At 46.8% G+C, this 11,268-nt stretch overlaps 1 protein-coding gene across 1 annotated transcript in view; it reads right to left on the bottom strand.

Moving 5' to 3' along the window:
- Nucleotides 1-11,268, bottom strand: part of LOC104387664 (chromosome unknown open reading frame, human C14orf37) — a 67,498-nt gene that overhangs the window by 26,631 nt on the left and 29,599 nt on the right. Inside the window, exon 4 of the mRNA XM_009996447.1 lies at nucleotides 10,280-10,522. Within this exon, the coding sequence (XP_009994749.1) occupies nucleotides 10,280-10,522 (243 nt within the window). The remainder of the gene's footprint in view (nucleotides 1-10,279; nucleotides 10,523-11,268) is intronic.

Below are 11,268 nucleotides of genomic sequence, written 5' to 3'. Positions count from 1 at the left end.
AGGAATATTTACTTGGAGCATCAACACCCTCCCACCCCACAGCTCAGAGTGACAGGGCAGAAAATAATCCCTACCCAGGGACTGGGACAGGGCAGGATGGATCCTGTGTTCATCACCTGACAGGAGAACAGCACTGCTGAACAAAATGGGGGGACCCCTGGGGACACACAGGGTGGCAGAATGGGTGGCCAGGAGGGCAGAGCTCAGCCCCAGTGACTGCATCGAGCTCCTTGCTAAAAACAAGCAGAGGGCTGAGCATCCACTCCTGCCAAACCAGGCAGGGCAAACTCCTGAGCAAGAAAATCAGTGTGAGCAGTCAGAGGGGAATGGGGGGATGTGGGGAAAGCACCACAGAAAGGGAATAAAACTAGAGAAAGTCTTGGCCTCACTTCACGTTAATCAAAACTCAAGCACAGATGGTGTTGCTGGTATATTAAAATAAATTATACGTTATTGGGGAACAGCCTGAAACCCTTTATTACATCCCAGGCTTTGGATGAGGCTGTGATTAGAGTTATTCAAAAACAAGACACACAAAAAGAAAAGAAAGCAAGCAAAAGCCTCTGGCAATTCTCACTGTATCGACCCCTCCCTGTGATTAATGCTGATACCCAGCACTTTTGCTAAACGACAGTTGCTGGAGGTTTGAGGCAATTATTTTATTGTCAGTCAAAATCTGAGCAATTTACTCATTTCCAACAGATGTTCCTAACTCACTCTCAGGCAGAGCAGGACCTATCAAGAGACCATCCTTCCGGGAAGGCACTTGGATCTCCTTTGATCCTCAAGTGGACTTAATTCGAGCAAGCACCAGAGAGGAGGCAGGTTGAGCATCAATCATTTGCAGGTTGGCACTGCCCAAGCAGAAACGTGCATCTACATTCTCATTAGAAAGGCATATTTTAAAACTGCCTTCTGAATAAATTACCTTTTTTCTCCCTGGTACTTGTTGCAATGAGCTTTTTTCCTCTGGTTTTCATTTACCAGCTCTGCTCTGCTGCCAACGTTTTAATCCAAAAGATCAGCCTGTGATGTAAATCCCCAGGAGGACAGAGGCAATTCAAGGCTGATGAACCTTCACATTCCCTCTCTCCATTTTTATTTTTGTTTTTATTTTTTGGAAAGCTGAAATGCCATGAAAACAGACAGATCTTTCACACAGTAGTACAGATCACTGTTAGAAAATAAATGTGATTTCTCCGACATAAGGACAAACCTCTTTCTACAAGGCAAAGGCCACCCAGAGTAGCACGCGAAGGAAAAATTAATAACTCTCACCCAGGGAAAGCTCCTGCCCTGCCTGTGTTCTTCCATCAAGCTAAGTAATTATGAGGAAAGGCTGAAAGAGCTGGGACTCTTTAGCCTGGAGATGAGAAGGCTGAGGGGAGTATAAGTGAGTGCAAGGAAGATGGAGACAGGCTCTTCTCAGTAGTTCCCAGTGTCAGAACGAGGGGCAATGCGCACAGTTGGAACATAGGAAGTTCCATTTAAATATGAGGAAAAACTTCTTTACAGTAAGGGTGATGGAGCACTGGAAGAGGCTGCCCAGGGGGGTTATGGAGTCTCCACCTCTGGAGATATTCAAACCCCCCTGGATGCAGTCCTGTGTAAAGTGCTCCAGGTGATCCTACTTCAGTGGGGCAGTCAGACTGGATGATCTCTAGAGGTCCCTTCCACCTCCAGCAATTCTGTGATGACTAAAATCCAAAGGGAGAGACCACCTCCAGATCATTTCCTCTGTCTAAATGGAGCCAAGTTTTCTGACACGTCTAAACTGAAGGGCAGAAGAAGAGGCAAAGCACCTGGAGCCGTGATACAGACAGGCTGAAATGGAGTGCAGGAGGAAATACAGGATGAGTGCAGATTGCCATGACAGCAAACATGCTAGGATTGATATTTACAGCAGGGCTGACAGACAAGGGGATAGACAGTGCCAAGGCAGCTGATGGTCTAGGAGGATGCTGCATGACCAGGCTGTGCAGAAACCCAGATGGTGCTGGGTTAGCAGATGCAGTGCAGCCTCCTCAGCACGGAGCTCTGCACAGGCTAATGGACCCTATTCTTGAATCTGGGTGAAAACCAACAAGATCAATTACTTGGAGCAGCAAATGCAAGCTGTGCTCCAAGAGAGACACATCCTAACTCTAAAGGCTGGAGCAAATGGATGGATAAAGCTAGGCATCTGGAGAAGGTCAAAAACACCCAGCCATGTCTAAACAGGTCTTTTGCCAAGAAAGGTTGCACCAGATGATCTTTGAGGTCCCTTCCAGGCTGTTGCTGCATGGTTCTATCTGCCTCAGCTTTTCAGCTTCACTTTCTTGGGCCAACAAGAGCAACTGGAGATGCAGGTAGAAAGCTTGTTGGAGGTCCTCCTATGCTGGGAAAGCTAAGATGCTTGGTGCTGCTGCCTTTCCATGCTCCCCAGCAAGCCCAGAAAGGTGAATTTGCTCAGCTATGGTCTACCAGGCAAACTGTAGGTGGTCAGTGGCCCAGACTTTAGTTCCCTTCCCTAATGCTCTCTGCACACAAACATCACCCAAGACTCCCCTGCCCCACACTGGGGAGACAGCCATTCCCACCACAGAAGCTGTCACCCTCTCCTCGTGGGTATTTCAGGAGATTTTTGCATGGCAGAGGTTCTAGGGCATGCAGGAGTGACAGTAGCCCTCAGGCATGGCTTCATCCATGCCTCCCACCATCCATTAGTAACATCCCCCAGTCAGTCAGACCTCAGCTAGGATGTATCAAACCAACCAAGTCAATGATGGTGACCAAGGTCCCCTCTCTCCCCCCGTGGAGCCATTTCTCCATGGCTTCACACCACCTCACTCCAACCTGAAGAAAGAAGAGGCAGAAAAGCTGTAGATGGGCAGGCCCTCTTCATTCTCCCCAGCAACAGCCAGTGAGCAGCCTGAACATCTTGTCTGATGGGATCCCCTATTTTTCAGGGGCAGGGAGAGGAAAGGTAGAGCCAAACCTGAGCAAACACCTTGAAATCCACCCCCAGCTCCTGGAGGCAACACTGAAGGGCTGGGAACAAATGGGCTTAGCCAGTCGTCCTCTGATGCAGGTTTAACTAGACACATAAATCTTGTGGAAGGGCTGCTATTTCAAAGTGATGTATCTAAGACTGTTACAGGGCTGCTTCTCTTCGATCCACTCCACCAAAAATGTCAAGTTAAAATATCAGCCCAGGTTCCCTGCTGGAGGTTTCTGTGCAGAAAGGCCCCTGCTCTCTTCCCTTCCTGATGATAAATGGTAAGCACAGTCATCTTTTATCACCAGCAACATGTTTCTGAGAGCTGCTTGCTTTCAGAGCTGGGAATCACCAAAACATGTTCCAATCTTGTTTTACTCATCTCTATCCCCTGTGCTGGTCTTGATTTCTGCTTCGAGGACAAGAGCTGAGGTGCTTCCAAGAGGAAGGATGTGGTTCCAACTCATTCCATGATTCATGTCTGGAAACTCCTCATCCTGGTTCAAAGCAGCACAGACACACTGTCTGCTTCTCCCATTTGAAATGCACAGCTTGTTGGTGAGGATAGAAAAAGGGAAGAGCAGGGTGGTAGGTCAGGAACACCTTGGAGTTGTCCAGGTTTTGTGTCTCCTGGAAGGTCTCATCACCCAAGGTCCCAGAGTGAGGCACAGGGCTGGTCTCACCACCACTGCACTGCAGAGCATGTGCAGGATGGGTCTGCAAGGCTTTTTATCTCAGCTGGCCTCAGAGCAGAAGTGGGAGCAAGTCAGGCTGAAGAAATAAGCAGTATTAAAGAACAGGGAAAGGCTCAGCCCCCTAAAATCTGACAAAAAGAAAAAGCCATCTCTGATGTGAATTGTTCACTCCTGGGAGCTTCTGTCCCTACAATAGCATGTGTGACACTGAGCTGACAGAGAGGATCATTACACTTTACAGGGATACGAATGCAAAATTTCCTTTGACAAGGCAAACCTGATTAAGTTTTGAGTCTGCTCCAGGATCAAGACACAACCAACAACAATCTCTTAAAACATTTAAAAATATAAGTCATTATTAGCAGATTACACATCCCTCATAAGGATCAGAATCTTGATGTAGGCACAGATTGATGATAGGAACTTTGTTAATGCTTGGGAGAGGAAAGGGGAGCTAGCAAGGAACATATGGAAGTGCCTAAATTATTTGGAGCACCCAGAGAGATGGGGAAAATCATCACCCATATTTCTGAGACTGCTCAGCTTTTCTGGCTGAGGGGAGACCTTGTTGATCTTTTGCTGAAAAGAGGTTGTGGTGAGGTGGGTGTTGGCCTCTTCTCCCAGGTAAATAACGATAGGACAAGAGGAAAAGGCCTGAAGTGGCCAGGGGAGGTTTAGACTAGGTATTAGGAAGAATTTGTTTACCAAAAGAGCAGTCAGGCACTGGAACGGGCTGCCCAGGGAAGTGGTGGGGCCACCATCTGTGGAGGTATTAAAAAAACACATAGTTGTGGCACTTCAGGATATGCTCTAGTGAGACTGGTGGATTTTTCTGGGTGGACAGTTGGACTCGGTGATCTTAGAGGTCCTTCCCAACTGTGACTCTTCTGTGATTCTGTAATTTCAGTCTGCAGCTGCCTGGCACACAGACCTCACACAGCCCATGCTTTGTGCAACACAACTCACGCAGACACGCACGGGGCAAAGCTCTAGAGGGCAGGAAGGCTCCAGTTCCTGCACTTGGAACATGCCTGGAAGAAAAATGTGCTGCCTCTGCCCCTCAGCCTGGCTCCTGCCAGCCTCTCTCACCTGGAACTTCTGTGGACTCAGTCCCTCGTGTTGGGATGGTGACTCCATCCCATCAGGCCTTGTGTGATCCTTTGCAGGGAGAGATGCAGGTGGGCACGTCCTTCCTCCAGCAAGAGAAAGGAAATACCCAGGCACTCCTTTAATTCCCCTTCTCAAATCCCTTCTCTGCTAAAGGCTCCCTCACAAAACCAGTGGGGTCACTTACCCTCTCTCTGTGCTTTTGATTACCAGCTGTAAAACATGGATACCCTTTCCAGGGTAATTAAGAAGATAAATGCATTAAAGATTAAAAGCCACTCTGATGTTCCAATAACCCAAGTACTATTGCAAGAGTACTTAAAATAGACCCATTTTGGACAGCAATTAAAGAACATGCTACTAACTTCTGAGTCAGCTTCTGTCTTCCAAATGCTGGTTATTTTTACCCATAAAAGCATTAACCTGAGCTTCCTATAAAAATGACATTTCAAATATCCATCATCTTCCACTACTATGCCTCTGCTTCTCTGCCTTACCATCAATAACTGCTGGCACTCATTATATGGTGTAATTGGTGACCACAGATCTGCAATAGAGCCAGAGCTATTTTTCCAGTACTCAGAGCTGTAAATATTTTTTATCCATTAAAAAAAGAAAAACATCACCTTCCAACAGTGTGTTTATTGTGCAAGTGCCTTGTCATTACCTAAGTGAGAGAGCTATATGACCTTCCATTCTTGCAACTACTAAGATCTTACCCACAAAAATACATGAAATGCAGCCATGGTATCTATTTTGGAAACAGCAAGTAGAGAATTACATTGTCAGAGTTCATAACTTCTTTCTAAACTCTACCTCTTTTTCTTCTTTTCTTTAATCCCCATCTACAGAGATGGTCCAAAGTTCACTATGTACAACACCTCCATGGGTAGATGGAAACCAACAAAGGACACTGGGGAATCAGCCAACTCAGGTGGCTTCCTACAAGCTACAGCATAATCACCTTGCCCTGTAATATGGTATTGCCATTGTGACCAACAGGGGGCTAAAACAACCAATGGTCAGTTAAAGAAATGGTAGACATGGACAAAAATGGGTTTAGGGTAAACAAGACAACAAAAAATAGTATCTAACCTACATGAAAGCCACCAGATAGTGTAGATTCTGGTGTAATATAGCACTGCAGATCAATTAAGAAATAGCAAGGTGCTAGCAAACATAAAAATGGCTTCAAGTGGACCCTAAGGTGAGGAAGAAGAAACCATCAATGTGAGCATTGTATTCTTCCTGGCAAAGGCCTCGAGATATTGATGACCCAGCACAAACCCCTGGATGAAACCACCAACTTTAGGACCCACAGAAGCAAGGACCAACACAACTCCAGGCTAAAGCACAGAAACTAAGGAGTCTGTGTGTAACAATCTTAACTAAATTATTCTTTCTTTTCCTTTAATAAGTAGATATGGACTAACAGTGATTAGACTCTTAAGGCCTCAACTATATTAGCAATTCATGTTTTGGCTTATATATATGAGGTGTGTCTCCTCTTTGCTCATAAAACAAGATTTTGAGCATAACAATGGAGTTTCCTCTGTTAAGGTTTATGGTTGGAATCAGTGTCTCCTCTGTTTACTGCTGTTATCTCACATTAGTGGTGGCCCAGGATAAGCAACTGGTGGTATCGGTCAACATCTTGAAGAATGAAAGTCCACCACAAAAACCTCTGCTAAGACAACTTGAGCCATATATCCAAAGTGTCACAACTCTAGAAGCCTCAAGATGAAAATGGCCCTCCAAACAACTCCATATGTTTTGAATGCACTAAACAAACTGCTGCATGTCCCAAAGTAGCAAAATTAAAGGCTTAGTGAACTGCCCTAGGCCTCCTGCAGCCACCTTAGTATGGAGAGAGGAATTTTTCATCCTGGGACATGGACAATAGGCAAGCACTATGGCTTTGACAAAGAGCTTGGGAGCCTGGGGACATTTTCATGCTCTGCCTGAAAGTTCCCACACCAGTTCAAGCTAAGTTACTACATCTTGGCTCATGGTCTGTCACATAGGGATTCTCACAGGCACTGGGAAAATAAATACTCTTGAGAAGTGGGAGGAGAGCAGTACCACAGTTACCACCACCAGCACAGAAGCAGAGGGCCTTCATCTCCATGGAGGTGCACAAGAAAGACCATCTACTTTAACATTCATGAGGAATAATCTAAAGAAACTGTTCTCTACATTTGAAACCAACTGCAAACCAACTGTGTCATGCACAAACAATCACAAAATAGGTAGTAAGGAAAAATGATGTGGGTTTTTTCATTCCCAGAAAGCCCAAGTTCCATACTTCTCTGATGCTCTCTGAACAGCTGGTGTTCACCAGCCACACACCACCTACACACAGATGAAGGAATAAATAGACAAAGGTCAAAGTCATGTCACACACAAGGCAGAGAGGTCCCAAAGTGTTGCTGTGTCCTTCACCAGCAACCTCTGAACACAAAGCATTTGAACAGGACACCAAAACAGATCCCAAATCATATTCAGACCTTCCTTCTCCAGAGCTGCAGGCCATCAGAACCACTTCTGGAGGATCAAATTCCATAAATTTTATAAAGGCACAGATGACACCATCTTCTGCTTCACTTTTTATCTAAATACTGCTGGTTGGAGAGTCACTTGATGGGCTGTAAAACTGACAGCCTCATTACTGGTGCCTATAAATTGCTTCTGCTCAGCTGGAGTTAATGCAGGACTATCTGACTTCCCAGAATTGATATTGTTAACGATTTTGTTTCCCCAGCACTTTCTCATTGCCCACTACAAAGATTTCAACTGTCTCTTGCTCTGCCAAGCTGTTGGTGGATCAAGGTTCTCGTTCCCTTGGGATCTGCAGTGTGTCAGCCATCAGACCAAGCAAGCGCAGTAATCACTGACCTGAGAGGAGCTGCTCCCACACCTCTGAGCTTTTCTGTACCACACATTTTAGCCTGAGCTGTCAAAATTCTGAAGGCCAGAGGACAGATGCACCCCCAGGAGAAGGATCTCGTGTACAAAGGATTTTAAAGATGGGAAATGCCAACTGTGAAAGTCTGGTGCTTAGATGGTGTGATCCCATCTTGGACTCTGTTGGGCACTGTTACCTTTCTCCCCCTTCTAGTGCCATATCCCACCTTAAGCAGGACAACTTCCCTCTCTAAACCATGTTTCGCTCCCACAAGATGGGAAATTCCTCACACCTCATCACTACTTGGCAAAGGAAGGGGAGAACAGAGCTCTTCTCCAGGATGCACAAGGCCATGGGCTTGAGGTTGTGTGGGAGCTCAATGCCCCTGACCCAGCTCCCTCCTCCAGGGACTGTGTCTGGGGATGTCCAGCTGTTACTGAGCTGTCTGGAAACTAAAGTCAGGTTTATTTCAGCTTTAGAAGAAGAGCACTGAAAGGAAGTGGATCTCCAAGAGGTAGCTTTAGATGAAAAGCACTTGAGAAAAAGGGTTTCAAAGAGAAATAGTCCATGTCCAGCAGATCTAAATCTTTACAAACCCTTCACGGTGAGTCTGGTCTCCCCAGGAGCTCCAGCAGAACAATGTGGGCAGCTCTTCTGGCCTTCTGCCAGGTTTGGGGGACTTATTCTGTTCGTAACAATCCACCTGCTACTGACACAAGCTATGCACATTTTCCACACTTCCTGTTCCCCCTAACACACCCCACAAAGAAATGTGTAGCTAGAACCAGGGATATGGACACCAGGTATGGGTACAGCAGCTGCCCAGTGAGTGCCCACACACCCAGGGCCAGGGAACCAGGGCAGAAATTCCCACCTGGCACTAAGTGGAAAGAGGGGAAGGGCTACACTACTGCAGCAGCATCTCATGGAAGAGGAGCCCAGCACCACCAAGGAGGTGCAACAGCATCTCCCATTCCCCACACACTCCCATCAAACGAGTCCTTTGAACACCTCGGTTGAGCTTCTTGCTTCGCCTCAGATTTTTGGTGTCAGGTCATGAAAGTCCTCAGCCCTCATTGTGCCTCTAAAACATAGAATCGCAGAATGGTTTAGGTTGGGAGGGACCTTAAAGATCATCTAGTTCTAACCCCATTGCCATAGGCAGGGACACCTCCCACCAGCCCAGGTTGCTCCAAGCCCCATCCAACCTGCCCTTCAACACTGCCAGGGATGGGGCAGCCACAGCTTCTCTGGGCAACCTGGGCCAGTGTCTCACCACTCTCAGAGTGAAGAATTTCTTCCTAATGTCTAACCTAAATCTTCCTTCCTCCAGTTTAAACCCATTCTCACTTGTCCTATCACTCCCTGCCCTTGTACAAAGTCTCTCCCCAGCTTTCCTGTAGCTCCTTCAGGTACTGGAAGGTGCTCAAAGGTCTCTCCAGAGCCTTCTCCGGGCACTTACAGTCTTGAACCAGGCAAATAGCATTAGATGGTCACCAACTTAATGTCACCTTCTCACTAGTGTTAGCAGCCATACAGGACTGACCAAGCCAGCCCATTGCACCCCTGAGAGCAGATAATATGCTGCTTCTCTCACGTTTTCTCACAAGGCACCACAGAGATCCTGCATCAAGAAAATGAGCAAGATGGGAACACAATGTTGCTGATGTGACTCCACCATAACACTACGATTCTTACACACCTTTCCTCCAAGCACCATCATTTACCTCCTTAATCCAGCTTGTCAAAGCCGAACACAAAGTCATTAAACACTTACAATTACTTGCACAGCTCCTGTCCATCCTGATGAGATAACAGGACACGTGAAGCAGATCTGACACAGCAACCATCAAATACGATGTTTATCAAGCAGGAGTGAGGGGAACAGGGAGATATAAGACTTGATCCAAATTCAGTCTGCCCTCAAAGAGCAACCCTCCCAAGGAGCTTTTGAAATATGCTCTTTGATTCAATTCAGAGGAAGCTAAAAAGGCTAAAGAAAGCTGGAAACAGCCTTACAGGGGGAGAACCATCAGGTGAGATCAAAATTAAACATCCAGGGGAAGTGACAGTTCTTCTAACAAAACAAATAAAAGAGTTTGGGGGATTCTTCATTTGAGACCTTCTGTATAGATGTAGTTCAGCTCCTACTGATTCACCTGCCACTTTTGATGAGGCTTGGCTTGGAAACTGAGTGTGCTGGGGAATAATCCCAGTGCCCTTAGCCAAGCTGGGCGAGTTCCCTTCTACACTCCAGCTTGTCCCACACCAGCTTTGACTTGCATCAGGCAAACATCACATATACAAACACTGATAAGCTATTCCTAGTCATTAGTGCTCAAGGAATGAAGGAGCAGGTCTGGAGTATTCAGAGCAGCTCTCCCCAAAAGGAAAACTCAGGTCACGCTGCTTGACACCCACCCCAGTTCAACCAGTTGTCCCTGATGGATGGTTTTTCCTCAGAAATGAACCTGCTGTGTGTTTAGCTCGAGAGCCAGCCCGTGAGACTTCCCAGCACCAGGGGCTGTCCCACGGAAAGAGAAGAGCAGGAGATATGTCCTCTGCAAGGGGAAGAGAAGGTGTTTTTGCTCTTACCCAGACCCTGGTTCTGCTGCTCCCATTCAATGGTGTCAGGAACCTGGTAGGACACCCCAGCCAGCTGGGCTACAGGGTTTTCCAGGCCTCCTAGGGGCTCCTGGGAGGTCTCGCCTGGAAGCGTGAAGCCCGGCAGCTCTGTGTCACCCTCCATGCTTTCATCCATCGAATCTATGTCTTTGTCCTCCTCTTCTTCCTCCTCTTCCTCCTCCTCCTCTTCATCCTCTTCCTCTTCCTCACCCTCTGGCCAAAGAGACACAAAATGAACATCAGGAAGGACCCACAAGGCAAAAGTTCATCCATCTCTAGAGGTGAGCACCAGGACAGGCAGCTGATACCACTTCTCCAAAGGCAGAGCAGGAACTTGTGCCTGTTCTTTAACAAAAAGACACCCAATGGGGTTAATACAGAAGAACTCATGGCCCTTCAAAATTGCTAAGGAACAAGGAGATGTCTTAGACTGCTAAATGCATTAGTGGGAAATACTGTTATTTTGCTTCCTAACAGTGGGTACAAACAGGCACGTGCATGTGTGCAAACACCTGAGTAAAGATAACTACACTGCTCTCTGCTCAACTCATTACAGCTCCAGTGAGAACTGCTTCCCTGATTTCCCATCTTGAAGGCAGCAATAAGTTGGTTCTATTTTTAACTTTGATTAAGCTCTGGAAGGGATCCAGCTTTCCAGCCCAATTAGGCTGATATGGCTCCTGCTCCAGAAAGAGCATCTCATCTGCTGAGTGCTGGCAGATCAGCCCCTGGGTGCAGAAGAACAGTGGAGATGGCAGTGATCCTCAGCAGGTTCATACCTGCACTCCTGTTACTACTGATCTACACCAGATAGAGGTAGGACCATGGAGGGAGGCAGCACAGCCCATACCTCACATGAGTGCAGGTAAATGTGATGCTGAGGAAATCCCTGTAGATCCTCCACTAGAGCAAGTACCCATCTCGTTCCAAAGCTGTATGTACTGATAACATAGGGAAAG

This window comes from Chaetura pelagica, unplaced genomic scaffold (genome assembly GCF_000747805.2).
Source record: "Chaetura pelagica isolate M959 unplaced genomic scaffold, ChaPel_1.0 scaffold274, whole genome shotgun sequence".
Taxonomy (NCBI): domain Eukaryota; kingdom Metazoa; phylum Chordata; class Aves; order Apodiformes; family Apodidae; genus Chaetura; species Chaetura pelagica.
Note: the sequence above shows the minus strand (reverse complement) of the source record. Positions and strands in the feature narration are given on the sequence as shown.